General features: G+C 38.9%; 1 protein-coding gene across 3 annotated transcripts in view; it reads left to right on the top strand.

Annotated features, from left to right (window-relative positions):
- The first annotated feature begins 3 nt into the window (after nt 1-3).
- Nucleotides 4-26,826, top strand: part of LOC126751223 (endoplasmic reticulum aminopeptidase 2) — a 73,034-nt gene continuing 46,211 nt past the window's right edge. The window contains exons 1-3 of one of the 3 annotated variants that reach the window (XM_050461283.1): nt 4-1,031; nt 15,282-15,318; nt 15,675-16,058. In XM_050461283.1, coding sequence (XP_050317240.1) covers nt 15,905-16,058 — 154 coding nt within the window. In that variant the 5' untranslated portion in view covers nt 4-1,031; nt 15,282-15,318; nt 15,675-15,904. Of the gene's footprint in view, nt 1,061-15,281; nt 16,059-26,826 lie in introns of all 3 variants that reach the window. The other 2 variants (XM_050461282.1, XM_050461284.1) reach the window with 2 other exon arrangements.

The raw sequence follows: 26,826 nt of genomic DNA, 5'->3' as shown, positions 1-26,826 counted from the left end.
TTTGATAATGAAAGTCGTCTTTAAACTGCAGTTCCTCTGATATTTAGCTGCGTACAATATTTTGTTGTACAACAACTGTGCTGTCAGCAAAACGCTACTGGAAAATGGAATACACAACAACAGCACTTGATGGGAGAAGGAAAAGTATGAACAATTAAATTCCTGAGCACATTTAACAAATATCTGCAACTAACACAAAATCATACAGCAACTGAGCGCAAATCTCAATGAGGGTGGAAAGCGGTTGCATTGACAGGAGAGCATACGAAACAGCACTGTGCACACAACTACAACGAACCGCGCAAGTACCATCGCTTTTGCCACCCCCGAAAAGAGTTCAGCCTCCTCGCAGCCTAACACCTTAAAGCGCTTTCGCTCGCGCATCTCACCTTTGCAGAGCGGAAGCGAAGACGAAAGTTTTAAAATTTTGCAGATTCGAAATGCCTCGAATTCGCGCACAGGAGCTTCGCATTCGGTCTGTTCAGAAAGAGCAAGTCCTTTGTGGCAAATGGCTGTGTTCTCTGTTTTGTTCAAATATACAACATAAATCTACAGGCAAATATTTAGCAATCGCACAAAAATTCTAATTTTTTTTCACAATTTAAATTTACGCTTTCCACTGCATTAACGCGACAAAAAATATTTAACAATTTTATTGTGTTTACGCCAAAATCACATGTGTGTTAAGTGCAAGAATAATAATAATCGACAAATAAAATATTGAAAACAAAACATTTCTTGTTAAAGCATAAAAGCAAAAGTCTTTCATATATTATATACCCGCATATATACACCCATATATTTTTTGTTTGCGTGTTGCATGTGGTCGAAGGTGTGTGTTGTTAAAGTGGCAAAGACGCAATACAGACGCTTTAATGCAAGCTAATATTTATTGATATTTTGCACGAAATTGTGTGTAATTGTTAAGGGACTTCTTGACCAACAAACAGCAGGGAATAAGTGCAACAACATATCGTATTTTTCGAAAATAAAGTGATCCAGCAAATTAAGCGAACTTTGCATATTAAAAGGTGATATTTAATGCTGTAGAGAATTTTAGGTAAATATGAGATTAAAATCAAGAAATTAAATTTATTTATAACCTAAGCAGTATATGTATTTGGCTTGCCACAAAATTTCTGATACCCAAAAGTATACATTGAAGACCCGCTAAAGTATATATATGTAGCATAAATAAATGATCAGTGTGATGAGCTGAGTCGATTTAATTACATCCATCTCTATATTTTAGCGAATTAGTCCCTCAATTTATGAGATATCAATCTGATACTTTTCGCACGTTCTTTTTTCTCCAAGAACTTGATTATTTGTCGATAACGCCGATATCGGACCGCTATAGCTTATAGCTGCCACACAAACAGACCGTTCAAAATCAAGTTCTTGTATGGAAAACTTTTTTACTTGAGAATATATCTTTACAAAATTTGGTACAGATGATTGTCCAAGGTAACTCTATAATCTACGCAGAAATTGTTCAGATCGGACCACTGTAGCACATAGCTGCCATACAAACTGAACGCTCAAAATCAAGTGGTTGTAGGGTATTATGGCTTCGTTGCAACTGAAGTTAATGTTTTTGCTTGTTTTGTTGTAAAGACAGTTTATTGATGAATTTGATAATAATTAGTTCTGCATTTTGCTGTAATTTATAGAAGCGCATATTAAATTATTGAAAGTATAAGTGAAGTGTAAAAATTAAATATATTTAATGGCAGCAAATGGCTTTAAAATTTGTTTTTAGAAGTTTTGCTATTGTGACTTTGTTACATTGTTAAGTTTGTATATACTTGCGTAAGTAAATAAAATATAAAATATTTTTAGAGGAAATAGAATCCTTCAACATTTTGCAAACTACACAATTACTCAAATACAAAAGCTAATTGTGCTAGCAACGGTATAAATTACGCAGTTCGCAAATGCATTTATATATATATACATATATATGTGTGTGTGTGTGTTTAAGTACAGGTTTGCTACACAATCTAACGCCGAAATGTATACAATAGCTTTCGTAAATTCGTATAAAAGCCACTGACTACTAATATTCATTAAGTCATGCATACTATATATTCACAGCTAAGTATCTATATATGTTGATATACATATATGTGCATAAATGTATGTTTACAAGTGTTGTTTGGAAATACCAACACGATTTTCAAGAACTTAACGTTGATACTCTTGTCATATTAAACTCTCTGAGCATATGGTTGTACATATGTATATGTATATGTAAATATATGTATATATATACATACGTAGATATGTATTTTTATTTTTACGCATGAATATAAGTTTGGCATGTGCTTATGATGCCAGGATGTGATTTGTAAACACTCATACAAGCGCATAAATTGTCGCCTTCACTTGTAAACGTTATGCATACATACATACATGTATTAACTAAGTATATAAGCTACGCTGTCATGGCACACGTAAATGTAGCTGCGCTCAGATATAAGTGAGTATGTATAAATATAAAAATGTGTAAAAGCTTGAGGATTAACTTTTTGTAGTGATTTTTCAAAGGAGTGTACGCACACACATACATACATATACATATGTATAAGTATGTACAAAATAATATGCATACATATTGTTATATATGCAAATACACCTGTTAATGCATATAAGAAACTTGATTTTCCGCAGATACGTCACGTTCATTTGTTGCGTTAAAGAGAGCGAAAACATTTAACGAGGAGCAAAAAATAAATTTGAAGTGAATTCCGCAAAATATTAAATGTGCGTTAAAATGTCTGGTAATATTTTGTATTGCCATATCATTAAAGAGTACATATTGTACATATGTACATATGTATTTTATTTAGAAAGACAGTTTAGGCAGTTTAAGAATGTTTAAATGTGTTGGCGCAGTAGCAAATACATACATATGTAAAGCTATAACCCTTTAAGTTTGCAGAGCAGAAAAAATGTTTTTTTGTGAATTTGTTTTTCTAAAGACGCATTTTATTTAATAATTAAATAAAAATAAAATAAATTTAAAGCATAAAAAATACATATTCATTTTGAAAAATTTTGGATTCCGAGACATTTTTCTCAACGACTCTGGAAACAGCGTTCAGATAAAACTTCGTTTAAAGGAAGCCGATTAGATTAAGTTAAAAAATTCCTACATATACTCTCATACCTTCGAAATTATTTTCGGATCAGCTTAAAATTTTTGGAAAATATTCTCAAATATAAGTACATATATACAATAATTTTGATATATACATACATATATTCTTCTTGACCAAAAAAATTTAATTAAAGAACGAAAATTCTCGCGAGATTATTTTTTACAACTTTCGACGTGAATTAACTTATCAAGAGAGTATTGATGAAGTTAATTAAATTTTTGACGATGAAACTCCATCAAGGGCCAGTGTTTATCGATAGTATGGTGAATTCAATCCAAATCATAGTTCACTCCAAGACGAATTTCAAGAAGTCCGTCCAAAATCAGTTGTTGTTCCGGAAACTATTGATTGGAACTGATATCACAAGACCGTCATGTGACCTATCGTGAGAGTGAGACAACTATGTGCATTAGTGGGGCTAGCATACATTCAATACGAGTATTACATGAAAATTTTACTGTAAAAAAATGTCTTCACGTTGATCACACATAATTTCTCAATCGCTCAGAAAAAAAGGCTCATGTCGATCGGCCGAGAGAAATGTTAACAAAATACTATAATACGTCTATGACATCGCAAATAGTGATTAATCGTGGATTTATGCTTTTGAGCGCGAAAGTAAACAGGTATATGTGTGCTTGAAGATTGCTGTTGTTGCCAGTTTGTTTTTTGAAAAAACTGGACATATCGCAATCATACCACTGGAACAACGCAGAACAGTAAATTCTAAGTGGTATACTGTCATTTGTTTGCCAGTTGTTTTTCAAGAAAGACGAAGACGGATCACTCTTCACGACGACGATGCGAGCTCTCAGACAGAAACATCTGCATGTTTGAGCACTAAAAACATGGATTTGATAGGTCGTCCTCCGTATAGTCCTGACTTTGGACCGAATAAGAAGAAGTCTTATTTCCGTTCGTAAAAAATAAACTAAAAGGTCTACGTTTTTCAACACCTGAAGAGGCGGTTGCAGTGTTCAAATGACATGTTTTGCAGACACCTCAATCAGGTGCTTCGACAATTGGTTCAAACGCTTGCAAAAGTGTATAGATCGTAATGCAGAATATTTTGAAAAGCAGTAAAATGGTTTTCGATAATTAAAATTTGTTTTCGTTCTCGAATCCTGACATATAAAGACAAACTACGCGTACCCTGTGCAGAGCCAGAGTAAAAAATGTGTCAATTTAACTTTCATATCAAACTATATTATCAAAATCAGAATATTTTAGTTAATATATGTATGTATATATTATATATGTGTATATTTGGTTGGCATATTCATCACCACTAAGCGAGCCTTGTACTCGGCAATGTGTCAAACTTTTACTAGAACCATTTAAAAATAAGTACACCCATTTGACACGTTGACTGCAGAGACCAAAAAATGTATGCAAATATTTCCTAGCACTAGATAAGAGGCCAATCCGATGTGTACGTAACCTACGCAACCCACGACAGCAATTTACTAATCGTGTATTACATTCTCATAGATTCAGTCGAATCGAACTAGTAGTTTTGTTTTAACGACGTGTAAAAATAAAATATCATACTAGATTCTGTTGTTTTTGTTGGAATCGATATCTCGCAATTAAATCAAAGATGATGTATACCGAAACTCTTCTCCTTCGACGGTGACCGTTAAAAATTGGATTAACGAGTTTATTTTTAGTCTTACGTGGCTTTATAATAGGTCACTAACAGGTGCTCAACTAAGCCTAAGATCTCGTATTGACAGACCGCCGACAGAAGGTGCGTCAGAAAGCTGAGACACTAGGCAACTCAAAAGACCGAATAAGTTATGTGCATCTTACATGAAATATTAGGCAAGAGAACTCGTTATCGGTGCGATGAGAGCCGCGATTGGGCATTTTACATAAATGTTCGACATTGCTTATGCGCAGGCCGAAGGCGATTCTGCGTTGTTTCGTGATGATCTTGTATCCATTGGTATACAACAGAGAAGATTCGAAACAGTTGACATTCAGCAAACCAGCTTCAAAGAATCTCCTATCAGGCTTGTTTATGACCATCGTTTACAGTTACTCTATTATGCGAAATTATTGGTCCGATGGGATGTTGACTTGTACAAAACGCCAGCATTTGGCGCAGATATAAGTGTTCTGCCATCAGGACAACACATCGAGTTAAATTTTGGCAATCGCTATCACAAAATTGATCTAATTATGGTACGAACTTCTGCGCCGAAGTGTTAGACTTGTCTGACTTCCGTTTGTTTCCAAACTTGAGCAGAAATTAGGCTCAAATGGTCAGACCGCAACAAAACATATTTAAGGGATCGAGGTATATTGAACTGAAAGGTTGACTTTTCCAAAATTTTCCTGTGTTTTGTAGGCTAAGTCTATTTCGAACCACCCTTGTATACAAGTATTTGCACTTTCAATCGTACACATAGCATACATATGTCTATTTGTATGCTTGTTAAACTCCTCAAATTTTATTACCCACGGATGTCGTTTAACAAATGCCATTTTGAAGGTAAACAAAATGCGGTCAAAACAAAACGGAAGTTAATAAATAAAACGAAATGGTGACTATAAATAAATCAAACAAAACGTCAAACATAAACCGTTGACTGCATTGCGTTTGCGGTAAACACGTGACGTTTTGTTGCTTTTGCTTGCCCGTTGTCTCCTTGTGTATTTGCATGGAACAAATGCATTTTTGGCGCGTCCAACCTTTGTGCACTGAGACCAAAATAGCAAAAACCAAAAAAAAAAAAAAAACAGAAAATAAAATGAAAAAATAACAATGCCTGCAGAATGAAACACCACAACAGTAGTAATATCAAACAAAAGCCACCGAACGCCATAAACAACAAGCTAACAAACAACAACGACATCAGACAAACCAAAACAATGGCAACGAGACGCAACGGAAGGGAATGGAAGGCAACGGAAGGGAATGGCGAAATGCCACACTGCGAAAGGGTCGTGAACGCAACGGCATTGCGACTGATTCGACTCCATTTGCCACTTGCCATTTGGCCATTAATCGCAAACACTTTACACACTACTGCTTTCCAGCTTCGATGCCAGCCGAATGTTTATACGAGCCCCCAATGACCATTTACAATGTCTGGCTCAACCAACGAACGCAGCTTGGTGTTGGTGTTGCTGTTGCTGTTGCTGTTGCAGAGCTTGGCAACATTAAAACAACCGTATCAATGCTCATTCGTTCGTAGGAACGCCATGGAGTAAGCGTGTATTTTGAAATCGGTATGACCAGCGTTGACTGCACTTTAACTCCAGCCCTGGGGTCCTGCTAGAGGAGTTGCCGTTGTCACTGGGCGCTAACGGTAAAGGCCAGTTGCAGCGACTGGCGCGTTGTTTGTTCGTCCAGCGGCAGTCGGTATGGATGTATGTTGTTTGTTTACATTGTTTGTTATTTTTTACAGTTAACTTTCGTTATGCTCGTACATATGTTCGTGGCACAAAGTCCACAGCGGAAAGTGTTTTATATTCGTGGGGGAAAGTTAATGTTGATGGAATCCAGAAGATGGATTGGTGGGTGAAACAATATGTTCAAACGTATGGTGGGCGTGGTAGGTCTATTCATGAGAGCTTGTGCCGATGGGCGAATTGATACATCAATAAAAAATGCTTTTAATTTATACATAGGAATCAGAAGCCTTCGTAGAAACTGTTTTCTTTCATTGAAATGTTCACTTTATGACATTTTGATAGAGTGGAATGGATTAATGCTTACCACGAGAGACATCTAAGTAAAGACATTTAATAAGTGGGAACTTCCTCCGTTTTGTTGTTGAATGGAGATATTGCTTAAGAGAGGCTCTCAGGTTAATAGAATCCTTTGTATAAGTGTTTAGGGGGATGATGTTTAGAGTCTTTTCGAGGTTTGTCCCCAAAAAATGTTTGTTTCAACAATGAAAGCAGAAATTACTTAATGGTTATTAGTGATCGCTAAAGGCAAGTAAGGTTTCTCCACTCCAATAACCGTCAAGGTAAAGACTTTACCTTGACCTTTGGAGACTTGGTGATATAGAATCTCCAACTCTGAATTCGACCAGCTGATGGGAATGAAGTGAAAGGCCTTGACTTCACTTAGTACATTAATATGATGCAGCATTTAAGCGGTACTCGTCGAGATACCAAGAGTTGAAGAGGGAAGCGAGACGCATTTGCAGATAGAAAAAAAGAGAGGCCGAAATGCGTGAGTATGAAAAACTTGACAAGCTGGCCGACAGGGGTCATGCTCGAAAATTCTACGAAACAATGTGGCAGCTAACAGAAGATTTCAAGACCGGAGCATGCTCTTGTAGAACCCCCAAAGGTGATCTAGTGACGGATGGCCAGAGCATACTAAAATTATGGAGGGAACACTTCTCCAGCCTGCTGAATGGCAGTGAAAGTACAACGCCAGGAGAAGGCGTTCCATTACCCGACCATGAAGAAGTTCGAATAGCAATTGCCCGCCTAAAGAACTACAAAGCGGCAGGGGCCGACGGATTGCCGGCCGAGCTATTCAAAAACGGCGGCGAAGAACTGATAAGGAGCATGCATCAGCTTCTTTGTAAAATATGGTCGGACGAGAGCATGCCCAACGATTGGAATTTAAGTGTGCTATGCGCAATCCATAAAAAAGGTGACCTTCTACACATGACTCCATCCTCCGATGAATTGCCGGTCGCCAAATTTTGAAAAAGACCCCTTAAAGGAGAATCGACACACACCACCTCTTTGTTGATTTCAAAGCTGCCTCAACTCTCTATCTTGGAACCAGTATAAACACCACTAACAATGTCAGCCTGGAAATCCAACGCAGGATAACTCTTGCCAACAGGTGCTACTTCGGACTGAGTAGGCAATTGAGAAGCAAACAAAAACCAAACTCTATAAGTCACTCATAATTCCGGTCCTGCTATAAGGTGCAGAGGTTCAGACGATGATAAGAATTGATGAATCGACGTTCTGAGTTTTCGAGAGAAAAGTTCTGGGAAAGATTTATGGTCATTTGCGCGTTGGTCACAGCGAATATCGCATTCGATGGAACGATGAGCTGTATGAGACTTACGACGACATTGACATAGTTCAGCGAATTAAAATACAGCGGCTACACTGGCTAGGTCATGCCGTCCGAATGGATGAAAACACTCCAGTTCTGAAAGTATTCGACGCAGTACCCGCCGGGGGAAGTAGAGGAAGAGGAAGACCTCTACTCCGCTGGAAGGACCAAGTGGCGAAGGACCTGGCTTCGCTTAGAATATCCAATTGGCGCCACGTAGCGAAAAGAAGAAACGACTGGCGCGCTGTTGTTAACTCGGCTATAATCGTAAGCGTAAGCGGTGTCTTCGCCAATAAAGAAGAAGATTTAAGCGGTATAGGTCTTTAATAGAGTAGCTAAGGCGATTATAGAGTTCGTCGGAAAGAAATTAAAAAATATCCACCTATAAAAAACGCTAGCTGATGAAGAAGGAAGAAAGAGAAGATTTCATTTCAGTTGGTATGGCAAAATATTTAATCATTGACTGAGGACTAGGACCAATACCTTTTAGGTAGTAATATCAGCTTATTAGAGCCAGTGAGATTTCTTTAATCTTTAATATGGGCCCGATGTCTTACAAATTATTTCAAAACCTAGAAAGACCGACGAGTTCTTTTGTAAATTTTTTGCGTTTATGCTTCGTAGTACTGATTATGTTTTGGATCTTATTTAATACTGAACACAGGTTTCTTTTTCTCAGAGACCCATACTATTATTTCGCAAATCTTAAATATATATATATATTTCTTCGTTCTTTTCCGTTTTAAGTAAAGAAACATCTCAGTTAAAACAAAGCTGTAAATATCCTTACAAACATTAATAATGTGCCAAGCAAGCATGTAATCGAAATGGAGCAATTTAGAAATAGACATTTTCTTCCTTTTGCATGGGAGAACCCTAAGCAATAATAGCGCCAACAGCGCCTTTCCAGTAACAACTCTACACACATACATACATACATATTATTAAGAGCATGATGTACACCTGTAAGCATTTCTCATTTATCAAGGAAACTTTGCTGCAGAAGAAAAATGATTGTGTTTCTTTTATTTCAACTTCTTGACAAAGAAATGCTGCTGCCACTTGAAATGGGAGTATTCGAACGCATCGAAGTGTTCCTAACGGAAATGGGTTTACTTAGGAACAGTGGCGAGTAAAGTTGCTGAGCAAATAGATTTTCTACTCTATAAATAAATATACATATACATATATCTCTATGTGGTATGTATGTAAGTATACATAAATATATGTATATATACACACAAAGTATTACAAGTAGTAAGTTTGTGGGAGCGAGTGCTGGAAGATGGATTCAGATATGTACGTGGGTAACTGTTTGCAATATGCAACGAAGTCCTTTCTTTTCAAGTGTGATTCCTTTTAATGGTTGCGACCTGAATGCACACGCGCTGACAGTTGGCCTATACCCAGCAGTAAAGCATACCATAAAGCTGATGTTTGTTATTACACTTATATTATAAGCTAAGAGATTTCTTTTCATTATGGCCAATGAAATATATATGTATATATATGTGTAGGAATCCATATCTTCTTCTTCCATATTGACGTAGACAAGTGTTGGGGCGGGTCCCAAACCCAGCGCAAAATGTTTCGCCTTTTCACTGTAGCCCACTTTCAAACAAATGTTTTTTGGCTACCCAGAGGATACTTGGTCTAAGACCGGAAGTCGTGAGCTGCTTGAGCCATATGTAAAAGAATCGTTGCTGGCCACTCCCAAATGAATGGCGCTCAGGGAACTTTTCTCTCTTGCGTGAATTTCCACTCATGCGTCCATTCTCCTTTCATATACATACTAAAATTTGTATATGAGTAGTAAAATTTTTGAGGTAGTTATTTTCGAAAATTAACAACGAATACTTTCGGAAGAACTTTCTTAAGCGTCTTGCGTTTGTCACCGAGGCTATAATACTCTTCAAAAATACAAAAGATTCCATAAAAGAACTTGATTTTTGGTTGTTCAGTTTGTATTTCAGCTAAATGCGGTCGGCGGTTACGACAAATGAACAGCTTCTGTGGAGGAAAAGACGTGTGCAAAATTTCTGATCAATATCTTAAAAACTGAGGGACTAGTTTGCGTATGTATATGCAGACAAATAAATGTGAAGAGTACCGTGAATAGGACAGCGGTTCGTTGTCTAATCCGAATAATTTGGCTAAGGCGGCGGTGAATTTGTGAGCCGATACGTTGTCTTGGAGGAAGAGAAACTTTTCGTCAAATAAGATCGGTTTGCCGTAATTCGACGTCGAATCGGAATCCTGGAAGAGTTTTAACTGGCAGTGTATATAGATCATACTTTTTGAATGTTGTTGTTGTTGTAGAGGCAGAATTTTACCGAGTTGACAGTCCTTAGCCGAATAAAAATCCGGATCCGTTCCGGTTACTTAGACCCGACCGTCATGGGAACGGATACCTTATGAATCTCCAAGTCTTCGCCTTCTTCGGAGCAGGTTCGCTGAGTAAAACTACCAGCAACTACCAATACGAAATTGTGGACTTTGGTCATTTTAGCTTCCGTGTTAGCCGTACTCGGAGCAATTACCTATGGCTCACCTGAAACCAACAGCGATGAAATTGCGACTCCTGAAATAAATTTTTTGCGATCGCCATATAACGAGATGATGGGTCTAATCAACGACCGTTATCCATTTGCTTACGTTTCTCAAATCCGTGGACTTGTTCGCTACCTCTCGCGGTTAAACCCAAACTACGACTCCGACAGCCAAAGGCCAAGTACTTATCAGTTCGTCCTTTGATATGCTTTGAACAAAGTTTAATACTTCGAAATTTAAATTTGCTTTCTTAATAGTGGCATGTCATTCCGGAGAGTCGATTGTCCAGTATGCTATCTACTCATTTGCAAGACAAAATTTACTTTCAATTTCAAAAGTGAGAATAAAATTAGATGAACGGAAAGTAAGTGCTATGTAACTAGTTACTAACCTTCCTGTTTGCATAAGAAACAACATGTGGCTAGAAGATCACAGTACAATCACACCGCCTTACCGTAGCTTCAGCTTCGGGCGATTTTCTGAAACACATTAACCTCCTTCTTTGCGTTTATTACACACAAAGCGTAATCATCTATTAACGAATGTTCTTTTCGTTGTTTGTTATTGTGCACGGGTCTTACTCGCTGTTATTGTTTGTTTTGTTTTGTTTTAATTTTTTGTTTTTTCTTCTACTTTAGGGTGCATACCACGATTTTTTGCAGTTTTATTGCAACTTGTGGCATATTACAACTGGATTGGGTAAAAAGTAATAATAAAAGCAACTTTTAGACTTTTTAGCGTTGAAATGGTATGCCATATGTACCGTATGTATGTCGTTCGTCGGTTTGTTGCACCAACAATGTTTCATTTGCTGGAAAGGAGCAGCAATAAAAGCAACTTGAAGTAGAAGAAAACATGTTCGGCGTGTGTAAAAGAACAATGCAAAACAAGAAAACGAAAAGCTTAGCTGCTGAAAAAATGGAGGCAAGTACGAATTCCGGCCAATACACCGGTTACTTAGTGCCGGAAATCCACACACACACACCTATATGCACAAAAAATTGCAAATTCAAACAAACACTAGTGCAAAAGTTTGCACAAACCAAATGTGCAGTTCAACGACCGCTCTACTCCTGATGTACCGCCACATAGCTGAAGTGACTCGGTGAACTGTGCTCTGTGGATGTGTGTGCGTGTTTGCGCTTGTGTCAGTGTATAGTTGTTGTTGGTAGGTGATGAGAGTTGATATGTTGTGTCAACGCCATCGTCAGTGGTACATATTAGTTTTGATGTTGTTATTATTGTTGTTGCAATACTTTTAACAGGCAGTGTAGTGTAGTGCAGTTCGCAGTTTGCAGTGTCCTTAAGAGCGTGATCGTCTACTGGAGCCTACACAAAATATGCTTCAGGTAGCTGTCGACAAAATGGGAATTCCGAAAAAGCGCATCCATCTCGTGAGCAAAGCTGCAAAGGGTGAAGGGTGGCATGGTAGCGCTGACTTTGTCAATCCACCTCTTCGTGCGCACACACAACCAACACTGTGCTTGCCTGCGCCCAAGTAGTGCAGGTTATCGAGTGCTCATAGCCTGGCGAACGACAAGTTATTAAAAGTTTAAAGTGAGACATCGATTCTGTCGATTGAAGGCGATGAGTTGAGCAAAACTTATAGAGAATAAAATGAAATACATAAGGCATATAAAGAGCCGTAAACAACTTATAATTCTTTATTGTGCACACACTACAAAAGAAGCAATTTTCTTCACAGAAATTAAAAAAAGTTTCTTCTTCTGCGCTTCAGTAGGTCTCAAAGGCCTGAAAAAAGTTTATATGAAATCAATTTGAAATTAAATTATTACGTTACACTTACAACAAAAAAATTAGATCAATCAGGTTTTTGGATGTTCCCAGCACTGTTGCTTCGATGTAACCAGAGCGAATTCTGGCTTATAGTATATCTCCATTTTTCCTCGAACTTATTTCGGGAAAATTTTCTGCAGTACAAAAAGCTAAGGAAATAGAACATGTCTCGGTTCATAACACTTATAAACAAGGTTCGGGTTGATTGTCAAGTCTTCTGGTGGTTGGTTCGTTGCACGCTGGGTAGTGGTTTGACTCCAAAGACACCATTTACTGAGATGAAGTTGGTGTTTATGGCTTCATTATGAATGGCGGTCAGTGCGTGTCTAAAATTTGCTGCGTCCGACGTCTGATTGGCGTTCTCTTCGATGTCATCGACGTAATCAAAGAAATACCTCTTATGTTTCTCTTATGTACCAACAGATGACTGCAGAGATGATTTCTGCGAAAACATTCCAGCAGAAACAGCTTGGAGAGGAGTTCATTCAGTTCCTTGACTGAAAGCATGCGGGCCTCGCTATGTAAATGTTCGAAGTGCAGTATTTTGACACGTGTGAAGCTTCTTCATATCGCTGCAGCGTAGTTTATGACCGATCGGCCGATTGCCTTGTATGTTGCCAACAACGTTTCTTTGTCCTTTCCCATGATCTGCCGGCTAGCGAGTGGAGCATTTCTATATCCGATGAGTGTCCCCCTTCGGTGACAACCGTAAAACATTGTTTTCACGAGTTTCAACGTTGTGAGACGTCGGTCTCTAATAAGTCATCTCTAGGTGCTCTAAAAAAAACGTCACCAGAGGAGTTTACGTAACGTGACAAAAATCCACGAAAAAATTTTAACAGACCGCCGGTTGAAGGTGCTCGAAATAACATAGACAGTAGACATCTCTAAGGAATCAATGGGATTTCAGCATTAAATATTGGATATGACTGGCCAGAGAAATTAGTGCCGCATTTGCTCACTCTGGCCAACATGCAGAACAACGAGATCACTTTATATCAATGTTTGAGGCTGTTGAAACGAAATCCGAAGTTTCTGCGCCATTTCGTGACCGTCGACGAAACATGGTACCACTGATACACATATGAGACTAGAAGACTAGACTAGAAATAGAAGACTTCTTTCGGGAAACTTACTCCGTAAAAGGAAAAGCCAGAAGCTGCTGTGACTTTCAAGTTACCATACTCCTCTCGATTGACATCCCTGAGAAGGCCAAATGGCCAGACTTACGCCTGAACAAATTACAAATTTTACAAATTTTCAACTTTATTACGAATGTTCAGTGGTATGCCACACGTCTCCCTGCTAAATGTTTTGTAAAAAATGTGTTTCGCGGGCTTCGCTTAATTTATGGCCAACATGATTGGCCTATTCATTATTGGATAATATTCGATCGAATAGACCACGTCCAATACGCAGTGAAATATACTTGTAGCAGCCGTAGCTGAGAGTGTCCACGAAGAATGTGGCGAGTCGTTTCGGCGCCGTTCACAGTAACTCGGACTGACGTATGGAACTACTTGGCGCATTTTACGTCGAGATCTTAAATTGAAAACGTACAAAATACAGCTTGTGCAAGAACTGAAGCCGCCTGACTTTCCCAAGTGACATCGCTTCGCTCTATGGGCACTTGAAAAGTTCAAAGAAGATCTGACGTTTCCGAGCCAAATTTTTTCAGCTATGAGGTCCATTTATGGCTTAATGAGTATGTAAACGAGCAAAATTACCACACCTGTGACGAACAGCAACCTGAAAAGATTTAAGAGCTGCCATTTCATCCAGAAAATACAACGGTTTGGTGTAGTTTGTGGGCCGGTGGAATCATCGGTCCATATTTCTTCAAAAATGATGGCGGTGAGTACGTAACTGTCACTGACGACCGTTATCGCACCATGATAACCAGCTATTTGATGCCTGAGCTCGGCAGTATTTGATTTCAACAAGATGGCGCCACTTCCCACAAATCGCATCATTCAAAGGATTTATTAAGAAAACACTTCGATGTGCAGAAAATTTCACGGTTTGGGCCGGTTGATTGGCCACCAAGATCGTGTGATATCACACTGTTAGAATTTTTCTGTGGGTATTTGTAAAATCCAAAGTCTATGCGGACAATCCCGCTTCGATTTAAGCCAGTCTTTGGAACAAAACATTTTGCGTGTCATTCACCAATGACCAGTCGAAATGCTCGAATGAGTCATCGAAAATCGGACCCAACGGATGGATCATCTGGGACGTAGCCGTGGCCAACATTTGTAAGGGATAATCTTTAAAAAACAAATGGCAAAGAATATACTTTTGAATGATAAAAAAAACATTCCTCATCAAATTTGAAGTTTCTTTGTATTTTTTTTAAGAAGTAGGGAACTTCGAAATGGATCACTCCTTAATTCCGCGAATTTCAAAGCTGATTATGATGGGTGTTGCATACCGTTTTATGGTGGGTCAACAACGTTGACAGTACTCAATGTTAAACCAGCTTGTGAAGCCATTTAAACATAGAGACTTTTGCAAGTTGAGAAATGAATGAACTGTTACTTAAATTATAAATTACAAAAAAAAAGGTATAATTATTATTATATTTGTTATATTTTTATTCGTAAATAAACATGTATACCATGAAAAATTCTATATCTGTACATCATTCAGCCCTAGACAGTAAAAATACGTATTGCTCTATAAAATTTTTGGAATAACTTCAAATAGTTTTGTTTTCTTCTTTGCAGATCGTCAGCTTCTATCTACAAGGAAATTTACATTAACGTATTTTACAAAACAAAAAATTTACAAACAAGTAGTTGAATCCAGAAAACGACCCCACCAAAATTTTTGTAGCAACAAATTAAAAATACAAACATTTCAAATAATATTTTACGATAAAGAAACACATGTAGAAAGACTCTAGATACCTTTAGCTGTGCCATACAATATCCCCAACAAATATCAGCAGTAGTACTTTTTACACACAAACTCCTCCCCAAAAGAACGACACTGCGCCAAAACCATAAACGTAGTACATACTAGATTTTCGTTTAGTGCCTCAAACACCGGCCTTATTAGAAACCACACCACTTTCGGTACTCTTCAAATTGACATTTTGCACCCCAACCTCTCTTCAGCAACAACAACACACAGCAATAATTCGTGTCTACCGCTTGCGGTGCATCCGTTGGTCTTGAACCGAGTCGTCGATTACAACAAAGTAACACACGTACACGAACATCATCCATATTGTTCGGCTGGCTGACTGCACGCTTGTCGGCAATTTCCGCAAATTTTGTCAAATCCTGTCAATTTTACTTAATTTTCTGTCAACCTGAGTGCGAAGGGGAAAAAGCGAATTTCACCAATGTTATGTTGTGGCGTTTGTTGCGGCAATATGTCGAAACGAGATTACAAGGTGGCCACAATGGATGGCATCGAGCTGGAGCCGTTGGGTGGCGAAAAAATCGACAAGGAAAAGGAAAAGGATAAAGAAAAGCAAACGAACGGTGTGACTTTCGGTAAGTAAATTTAAACATATTAATGACACTAGAGCAAATTTATGAGATTCAGTGGGTGTGCTTGAGGGCTTATTTGCCAAGTTTGCAATATGCAATGAGAAGGGCAAACTATAGAAAAAAAGGTCATAGAATTAAATAAAAGAGGTTTTTTAGAGGAGGCAACATTTTTTCTTCGACATTTATGGAGACATTGAGGGGCTGAGGGCGGTTAACACTCGAACTTCGCAATTCGACTTTATACAAAACTTGACTTACTAAAAACGGCTCTGATTACCAATTATCATTGAAATAAATGTAAGCTTCCTTTGCGTGAGTCTTCTTCTTCTTTATTGGAGTAGACGGTTATAGCCGACATTACACCAACGCCCCAGTCGTTCTTCCTTTTTCGCTGTTTGGCGCCAATTGGAGACTCCAAGTGTAGCCTCACCTGGTCTTTCCAACGGGGTGGAGGTCTTCCTCTTCCTCTGCTTCCCCCCGCGGGTATTGTGTCGAATACTCTCAGAGCTGGAGTGTTTTTATCCATTTGGACGACATATTCTAGACAGGGTAGCCGTTATCTCAGCTCATCGTTCCATCAACTGTGATATTCGCCGTTGCGAATGCGCAAAGAATTTTAAATTTTTCTTCGAACGTTTTTGTCGAAACTCGTAACTTCAACAAATCAGATGTTGTCATCATCCATGACTCTGCACCACATAGCAGGACGCTGATGATGAGTGACTGTGGTCTTTGTTCGTCGAGAGAGGACTATACTTCTCAATTGCCTACTCAGTACGAAGTACCACCTGCGTTAGATTTCGAAGCTGACGTTGTTGTTGGTGTTAATGCTGGTTCCAAGATAGATGAAGTTATCTACAATTTCAAAGTTATAACTGTCAACAGTAACGAGTGCGGCGGCTGTTTCTTTGATGACAGGAGACATTTTGTCTTGTTCTCGTTCACTACCAGACCGATTTGCTTCGCTGCCTTATCTTTTCTGGAGAAAGCAGAACTAACGGCGCGGTTGTTGAGGCCAATGATATCAATGTCATCGGTGTACGCCAGCCAGTTTTGCGGAAATATCAAAAGGTGCCTCTCTTCCGAGGCTGTTGTGTCTTTTCTTGGGCGTGTTTTTTTATGTGGCGGCTCCTAGACCGAGCGCACAACCTTCGGTAGTGATATACCTCCTCACTTTAGGTCTCCAAACGGATGTTTTTTGGCTACCCGGAGGATACTTGGTCTAAGACCGGAAGTTCGGAATCGTTTCTGGCCACTCCCAAATAAATAGTGCTCATAGAACTTTCCTCAGTTGCGTGAACATCTATATATAGCTCCATCCTATATTTCAAATAGTCAATCAATACTTGCAGTCTGTTTTAAGGCTCTATCAACTCTACATATCGTTAAATCCATCTCCTCCTTAATATAAAGATTTTTGAAATTTTGCAGCTTTACCATTTTACGATTTCCTTAGAAGACAATTCGTTCAACCATACGTCTACATCTTTTTGACGGTTTTACTTTCATCTTGCTATATTCTGTACTACAAAAATGCGAAATGGAAAACGAATTGCAAAGTTAATAGAGTCAACGAATCATGAAGACACACAAATAAAAACGGAAAAGCCCTCAAGTAGCAAAGAAGTAGGTGTGTGCATGCAAAGATACCTCTGTATGTATATAGGTAGAGGGAACAATTGCTTAATTGCACTCGTGTAATTTGTCGCTTAACTTATTTTCAACCGTTTTCCCTGAAGCCACATCAGAGACGAACGAAAAGCAGCGAACAAATGAATTTATGATTGCAGATTTATGTATGAAAATAATGCCTTGCTGGGAGTTATAATATAACTGGTTGGTTACCAATATATTTAAGACCATGACTATTCTGAATTTATCGGGTTTATTTGGATGATGTCTACACCAGAAAAAGTTTAACAGCAACTGTTTTTAGTGGAAAACGACGAAGATACCGCGTCAAAGCTTCTACGGAGTGAGCTTCTATAAGGATGGGTCAAAGGTAAGTTGGTGGATGGGCTTCCTGTGAGGAGCTCTCATTGAACTCCAGCTTCAGACTTCCTGTTTGCAGCCGTTAAGGTAGCAGTAGATTTACTGCTCCGGGTGCAGCCTCCTTCACAGAAGTGACCATCCACTCAGATAGCAGAGTGGCGATATTAGCCGTGAACTCATTAACAGTGCGTTCAGAGTTGGTCAAGAAGAACATAAACTCGTTATCAATAGCATTGAGTCCCTTTATGATAAGACTGGTATGGGTGCCAGTTCACAACAGAAACGCAGACAATTGTAAAGCTGATGAGCTAGCAAGGAAGGGTGCCTGAGCAGCTATGAGTAGAATGGTAGTTGGTCTACGCGGAAGCTTGGCCAGCGGTGGGCCACCATCGGTACATGCGCTGTCGCAAAATCCTTTCGGTCAAAGATCGATCGCGAGAGTGATCTCTTTGTGGGTTTTAGCAAGGCATTGACTTATGGGTGTCCATGCTGCAAAGCTGGGAATCTTACGAGAAGCCATCTGCAGAAGCCGTATGGAAGTATAAAAGGTGGAAACAATTCAACACTTACTTTTTGCCTGTCCCGCGTTTGGGAGGTCAAGGCATAAACACTTGGGAGCGCTTACCTTCAGACATCCCTCCGAACTGGCGGGAATTTGTATTGGCTACTAAGAGTTTTGTTAATTTATAAGTTCAGCCATAGGATTTCTTCTTTTTTATGGCTTCACAATGAACAACATATAGCAGTCCACGTGCGATCTCTCTAGATCAGCCATCTAACCTAATCTAGACCATCTGAAGAAAACTATCGCCCAGAAGCGGACTGCTTTCCATCTAATCATATCCATGCCACATACACCGATTGTGGCCGGAAGCTTAGTTGGGAGGTTCTTATGCATCCACCTCATAGCCCGAACCTCTAACAAGGGTGTTACTACCTGCTCCTGTCTATGGTGCATGATTTTGTTTCTGAAAGTCTCTCCTCAAAAAAAGCTTCAAAAATCGACTGTTTCAGTTTTTGCCAATAGAACCGAAGGATTCTATGAGAGTGGTATTATGAAATTATTTTCAAAATGGCAACAAGTTATTGAACAAGATCTCTTCTGATAACATTATGAAAGTTGCTCATGAAGCAAAAATACATTTTAAGCTGATTTTTTATGTTATCAGTTAAAACTTCTTTTTCAATATACCTCAGCAGTATAATTTTAAAATAGATCCAAACTAGAGAAGGCTCTCATAAGAAAGTCTTGAAAGACTATCAAAAAAGAATCAAATCATAACATAATGGATCTGTGTTTGCCTAACAGATCTTCATAGCCCTTCACTGATTTTCAAATTCTCTGCTTCTATTGGCATTCGCAAACCCTTATCTATAAGCTACCGGGTTACGGACAGAGCCTGCTTTCCTTGGTAAGCCACACGTTTCCATGCTAAACGGTCCAAAACGTTCCCTTTCATTGCTTATTGCTTTTGTTGTTATTGTTGTTGAATTTATTCATCAGCACATTCACAATTTTCTCGCCATTTTTAATTATGAATACAACAGCAGCAAACCACAAAAAACAACAATAACAAGAGCAGCGAAAGCAACGGCAACAGCAGAGCACGTGAAAGACCCCATACAGACATACACATGCATAAATACGAGAATGGTAGATTCTTAGTGGAATTAACGCGGCATATTTAAGTTGTCATACAGAGTTAAGCTGTTAAAAGCACATAGGAAGGGACAGCACAATTGCGGGATAACCGCCAACAGTGAGTTTGCACTTGCAATAGGGCTATTGTCACCCCTAAAACGGCAGCAGCCTGATTTGCAACTGGTAGCCAGCCAAAGCCAGCCTTTCTTCATTCCGTTCTCCACTTAATTTTTTGTCCTTTCTTGTTTACTCACTGGGCGCGGCTCGTTGGCAGCTGGTGAAGGTACATTTGGTTCATTTATATTTGTGGTAACGAAATTGTTGGGTAATTTGCAAACACAGACGCGTCGCCAACATGCACACACTCATCAACGGCTCCGTGAACTAACAAAATATATTGCAAAAGTCTGGCGGCAACTTTGAAGATTCGTGAAGGCAATGCACCGCCTTCTTTTCTCGGTCCATTCAAAATGAAAAGAAAATCTTGAGAGCAGGAGTTTTCTCCATTAGTAAGTGGAAAGCGCAACGTACGTCGATTTGATGCAAGTACCCTCTTCGAAAATTGACCGTCATACGTATATGACACATTAGAGTAACTGACAGATAATGTTAGGTAATCAACGGTGATTTCTAATCTTAAGACAAATAACTAAAAATAAAAAAAATTTGGTATGCAAGGATAAAATGAACAAATTGGAGGAGAAGGTTGGTCGAGGGGAAAAACATCATATTAGTATGCAGTTGTTTATATTCATTCCTTCCTAAATATTACATATGGTTGAATTTGTGTCACCACAAGTTAATTAAAAGTTGACATTCTTATAATTTATTAGTGGGTTGGCTGTATCTCATATGAACTTCACGACCTCTGATCAGCTGCCAAAACTTGCGTTAACTGCCAGAGCTCGCAAGATCGTTCTGGTTCGAAGGAATTCGCTGAGTTCATATCCGACCAATATTGTAATCACTGTTTCAGTAGGTTTCAATAGCCCAGGAGCTAAGCATCTCATGTATCGAAATCTTCATTATGAAGAAGATGTTTGCTGGGGACGAAAGCTTGGTTATTTGCAACAACGTCAAGCGAAAAATGTAGTTTTTGAATCATGGTAAACCGCCGTTCAGAAACAATCACCCAAAAGTGGCCAGCTATTGCCAGTAGGAGAGAAAGTGTGTTTCAAAATAATAACGCCAGGCCACACACAATGTAGTGACGAGCCAGAGCTTCGGAAGCTTTGGTGAAAGCTTCATATGCAGCCATCTCATGATCCGGACCTGGCACCCAGTCATTCTTATATGTTTCTGTCTATGGTGATTGATTTTGTGTTGAAACATTCGCTTTAAGAGAAGCTTGTGAAAATCGGCAGTTCCAGTCCAACAGGGATAAGGATTTCTATGAGACTAGCATTTTTTAATTCCCTTTAAATGGCGACCAATTATCGAACGAAACGTTGCATATTTGACCCAAATCACATAATTCTAACTTCTTTGTAATGCAAAAATAAAGGATTTTTAGTTAATCCATCATCTTCCGGAATTGCTCGTGTTACAATAGTATTTATGAAAGTGTGATATCCCTCGAAAAAGTCAAAAAAATAAGCTGTTAGTCTTCATTACGGTAAATGTTTCTTCTTAAATGCATTTCCTACTGGGTACTTTTTCATTGGTTCACTTCGTCGTAGAAAATATGCTTTGTACTTGTTAGTTGGTTGGCATACCATTTATTGATGCTCACCATTGTCAGTGGTGTTGTAAAAATGAAACGTGACAGATTTGGGCTAGATATAATTTGTAACGGACACTTTTAATGTAGCGTCATCTCTGCCAATCTTTTTCTGCCGGCGTTTTGTGTGCGATTTATTGAAACTTTTATTGATGGTTGCACAAATAGAGTGCAAGTATTTGTGTAGAAATAGGCAATATTACTATTTTTTAAATTTTTTTTTGGCTTTTTAACATAATTAGATACTACATTTGAGCGATTGACCTTTGGTTCTGCCAAACAAAAGCAACAACAGTAAAACCCCTATATAAAATAGTTTCATCTAAATGAACTGGAAACAAGAAAAAACGTTAAATTCGGCTGCACCGAAGCTAATATACCCTTCACAGGTGCATTTCGTTTAGTAACTATGTGTTCAGTTTGTATGAAAGCTATATGCTATAGTAATTCGATCTCAACGGAGATTATATTATTTCCTTAAGCAGTAATCCATGTCAAATTTCGTGAAGATACCACGTCAAATGCGATTCCGATCGTTCGGTTTGTATGACAGCTATATGCTATAGTGAGCCGATCTGAACAATTTCTTCCGATATTACATTGTTGCCTTAGAAAATAACCTGTGCCAACTTTTGTGAAGATACATTGTCAAATCTGAAAGTTTTCCGTACAAGAACTTGATTCCGATCGCTCAGTTTGTATGGCAGCTATATGTTATATTGGTCCAATATCGGCAGTTCCGACAAATGTGCAGCTTCTTGAAGAGAAAGGGACGGACTAGGTCGTATATATACAGACAGACGGACAGACAGACAGACAGACGGACAGACAGACGGACAGACAGACAGACGGACATACAGACAAACGGATAGACAGACAAACGGACAGACAGACAAACGGACATGGCTAAATCGACTCAGCTCAACATACTCATCATTTATATATACATATACTTTACAGGGTCTCCAACGCTTCCTTCTGGGTGTTACAAACTTCGTGACAAACTTAATATACCCCGTTCAGGGTATAAATATATGATAATTTAGTAACCGTTTCCACGAAAATCGGGTCTACGCAACCGCATTATTCAAAACTATTTGCAAAAATGTATTCTGCCGCTACAAGGAGAACAACTTTATACCGAGCTACGTCTAATATCTTAAATAGGAAATGAGCTTCATAGACATTCTGAATTTCATTCTACAAGTGCACTTAAATTTCTTTAACACGCAAAACCTAAGAGGATCTGCGAATATTCATTATTATTTATTGTAGGAATAGATAAATGCAGTTAATGCTCCAAGGACTAGTCAAAATTTTGAATTTTCACAAAATGGTGGCATCCCAAAAAAGCTGTTACTTGTGAAAAAATTTATACTTCAGCTTGGTTTTTTTCGGAGACGGTCTTTTTTATAGCTGTTACTTGATTTATACATAGTTTGGTTTGCCATTTCATTATGAATATTTTTCATATTTCATTATGAATTATTCCGGAATAACGTTTGTAAATTTCCCAAATAATGGCGCGGTTCGCGCAACGCATCGCGCGCAGCATTCGGTCGACATAATCGTCCAACATAGTCACTAATTCGAGCAATCATGCACCGGTTTCGCACTACAGAATATCGAAGAAGACCGCCAACGGGGCGTTTCAATTGGAGCTGTACCCATCCACTTTATGAAAAATTTTGCGAGCTTAAAAAACCCAACTCGTTGAAGAATTAAAGCCGAATTACCATCAAACGCTTCGCACATTTGTTGCGATGGCTCAAAACGAGATGGTCGCCGAAAAAATTTTGTTGCAGTAATGAAACTTTTGGTTAAATGGATACGTTAGTAAACCAAATTGTCGCATTTGGAGTGAATATAATTCATATGCCATTGTTTGGCGATCTTTGGTTCCAAAAAGATTGCACCAATGACCATACTAGTAACACTGTTTTTGGTCTCCAAGATCATGCGATTTAAGGGAGAACAAATGAAATATTTTATTAGAATTTTTTATTGTTACAAAAATACACTAATAAAAAAGAAATTCTGAAATTTTTGGGAAAAAAATATTTTAAACTCGGCCATTGCGACGCCATTTCCGGTGACCCTCGGAAAATAGATGCGCCCACGTTGGCAGAATAACTCCTTACAGGAACATCTAAAAGCAAAAAAATACGTGCTGTAGTTAATACCTTAACTTAGAACTTGGACAAGAGCTGAAAATTTGGAATTTTGGCAGACATTTTTACTAAAAACAATTAAAATTTCAGTGAAAATTTCGCGATTTTTTTTTCCGAAATACGCACCCAAGTGCACACAATTACTGCTCTGATGAAGCGCACTCTTTTCCTTGCATTCAATTTGACAATTTGACAATATGCACTTACATATGCAAAAACATAAAACAACAAATACATACTTACAGTTAATTGAAAAATCACAACAAATTTCTAAAAAACTAAAATACATACTCAGAGGCAAATAATGGAGCAATGCAGTTAGCAGTATGTATGTATGTATGCACAATTGTGGTTTATGCGTTGAGTATGTTGTGCCACTTGAATATAAGCAATTAACATTCGCGAACTTAAATCCACTTGGGAATTCTGTGTGTCAACTTGACGGCAAGCAAGCCACAAGTCGAGTCGAACTCCGAGACGCGTCGAGTGGTGATGAAGAGAGTGGTGCAGAGTTGAGTTGGAGCATACAGTGAAGTGCTGTGGAGTGGCATGTCGTGCTGTGCCGCGCATATATACCTATGTAGAAAGGTATGAGCGCGCGTGTGTGTGTGTGTGTGGCCTAGTGTTCATTTGCCACAAACGTTTAGCGAACGTATTGTGCAGACAATATGCATGCAACAGCGCATGTTGCATGCTGTGCAAACGAGCTGCACATCACATCTTTTGCAACACGGCGGTGCCACTTAAGATGCCACAACAACAAATGCTACAACAACAAACGCTACAAAATAAAAGCGAAAAAGCTTAAATGCTCTCCGTTGAGGAGCATGACGTGGCATATCCCGAAGGAGCATGCAGGAGCGCCAGTTAGTCGGCTGAATATCGGTGCGGCATTACCATGTGGCATGCCACCATATCATGCAACGTGCAACAACAACAACAACAACAAATTTTTATGCGATTTTCGTGCGGTTGTGAGTTTTTGTGCTTGTAGTTGCCATGATGCCTGCATAGATGTAACGGTAAATGTTTGTCTGTAAGTAATTGCGCTCATATGAAAGCTTTGAGCATAGAAAAGAAAGTATAAGCAGTGTTTTGTTGTATTTTTTTGAAAGTTGATACATATTCAAATACATTTGTATGTATGTGTGTGTGTGGTTATGTGTTGGTGAGCACGTTTATGAGTAAGCGCTTTTGTTTTTTACCCTTTGCATTTGCACACTCCAATTTAGCGAGCGTTATCAGCGCAACGGGTTGCGAAATGGGTGAGACGTAGCAAGTGGGGGGCAGAGGGAGCGACTAGGTGCTAAGTGGTTCAGATACAATCAACATTTGATGTGCTGACGGAACAATGATAGCACAAGCACACACACACAGAAACATTTTTACAAATTTTATGTAATAATCTGCGGTACATACATACATATGTACATATATTGGTATATGTATGTATATAAGCCAATAGGCAAATGCCTTTCACTTTGCTCCGCTACTTCACCGTTATGTTCGCCTCTTATCTTGCCTTTATCGCACTTTTGTTTATTTTCTATTTATCCCATTTTCTATGGCATATGTAAGAGTGTTGCATGCAACATGCCGTGCTGCCTTCCTGCTTGTCAACGCTGTAAGTTGCAATTCATTGCAAATACGAGTGCAAACGTATATACATATATGTATATGTGACAATTACATACACACAAACATACTTACTTACATATATGTACATCAACGTGAGTACGCGCGTGTGTTGCAAGTGAAAGTAAAGTGGAGTGCAGCTGTAAGAAAAATGTGTTTTTAGGTCAAAGTGGGTACTTCAATAATGAAAATTGTGGAGAATAGGAGAAGCTAGGAAGTAAGCAAAAAAGTCGCAATTTAAATGCCAACGGATGTGGCAGCGAATGTTTGGTTGTGTGTGTGTGCATAGCATAATGTTTGGCGTTGGTAGTGCGAAAACGGATGTGGCGCGGCACTGTTGCTGCATTTGCTTTTAACGTGGCTGCGGCTGCGGCTGCGGCTCCTGTATTTCCTGTCATCTCGCTTGATAGTGTAAAGGAATTGTGGCACAATTTAGATACAAAGCGTGCAAAGTGAGTGATGAAGGCATGAGCAAAGGCGCACTACACACATACACACGTGCAATATCTGCATTTGCTGTATATTAAGCGATGATATGCTACCCCACACAAGCACACGAACTATAAGTTTTGCGGTGCCACAGCTGCTGGCAGGCGCCGCGCGGCAGAAAAAAGTTGGCTATAAATAATATGCAATATTCTGCATCCTGCCGCTGCCACAAGCCGCTCCATTGGTTAGCTTGGCCACATAATTAAATTGAAATTGCACTCAACTGGTTGGTGTGGCCTTCTGCTAACTACCGTTGTAACGCACACGCACAGAGGAGCTTTCTTTGTGTTTGCTAACAATCAACTTAAAACGCTTTTAATTGCATTTTATCTTTAAAGCATTTATTGGGCTAAAAGCGTGCTATCTTACTGTATATTTAATATATAGTATACTTGTATGTATATAGTATACATGCATATATACATATTTTCTTATTTTTAAAGTTGCAATCAATTGTATCCACATAGTTTTAATTTGCTGTGGTCGTCATCGAAAGTGTGGACTTTCATCCGAGATTGTTGTTTCATTGGGAGTGGCTTGTAGTAGTATAAAGCTTTATAGAATTTTATAAAGCGAGTCGATTGTTTCAAGATCGACGCACACTCGCTGCCACGCCTCTGGTGAACAGACGCTGCAATTACATTTCAGCGAACCCGAATACGTCGGAAAGCTTCCTTTCTTTTATACGTGACGCCAAGCACCACATGGGTTGGCTATCGCATCTTACACATTTTCAGGGTGCGCGCCGCTAGGTTACGGGCCGAGCTGATGCGGCGGCGAAGAACTGACAAGGTGCATGCATCAGCTTCTTTACAAGATATGTTCGGATGAAAGCATGCCCGACGATTAGAACCCAAGTGTACTGTGCCCAATACACTAAAAGGGGGACCTCACAATCTGTGCCAATTACCGTGGGATAAGCCTCCTTAATATCGCATATTAGGTCTAATCGAGAGTAGTATTTGAAAGGCTGAAGCCCACCGTCAGCAAACATATTGGAACTTATCAGTGATGCTTTAGGCCTGGAATATCTACCATCGACCCGATTTTCATAATAAGCCAAATCTTGGAAATGACCGGCGAAAGGAAGATCGACCACCTCTTCGTCGACTATAAAGCCAC

Source organism: Bactrocera neohumeralis, chromosome 2 (genome assembly GCF_024586455.1).
Source record: "Bactrocera neohumeralis isolate Rockhampton chromosome 2, APGP_CSIRO_Bneo_wtdbg2-racon-allhic-juicebox.fasta_v2, whole genome shotgun sequence".
Taxonomy (NCBI): domain Eukaryota; kingdom Metazoa; phylum Arthropoda; class Insecta; order Diptera; family Tephritidae; genus Bactrocera; species Bactrocera neohumeralis.
The sequence above is the reverse complement of the archived record's forward strand: the minus strand, read 5'-3'. Positions and strand labels throughout refer to the sequence as shown.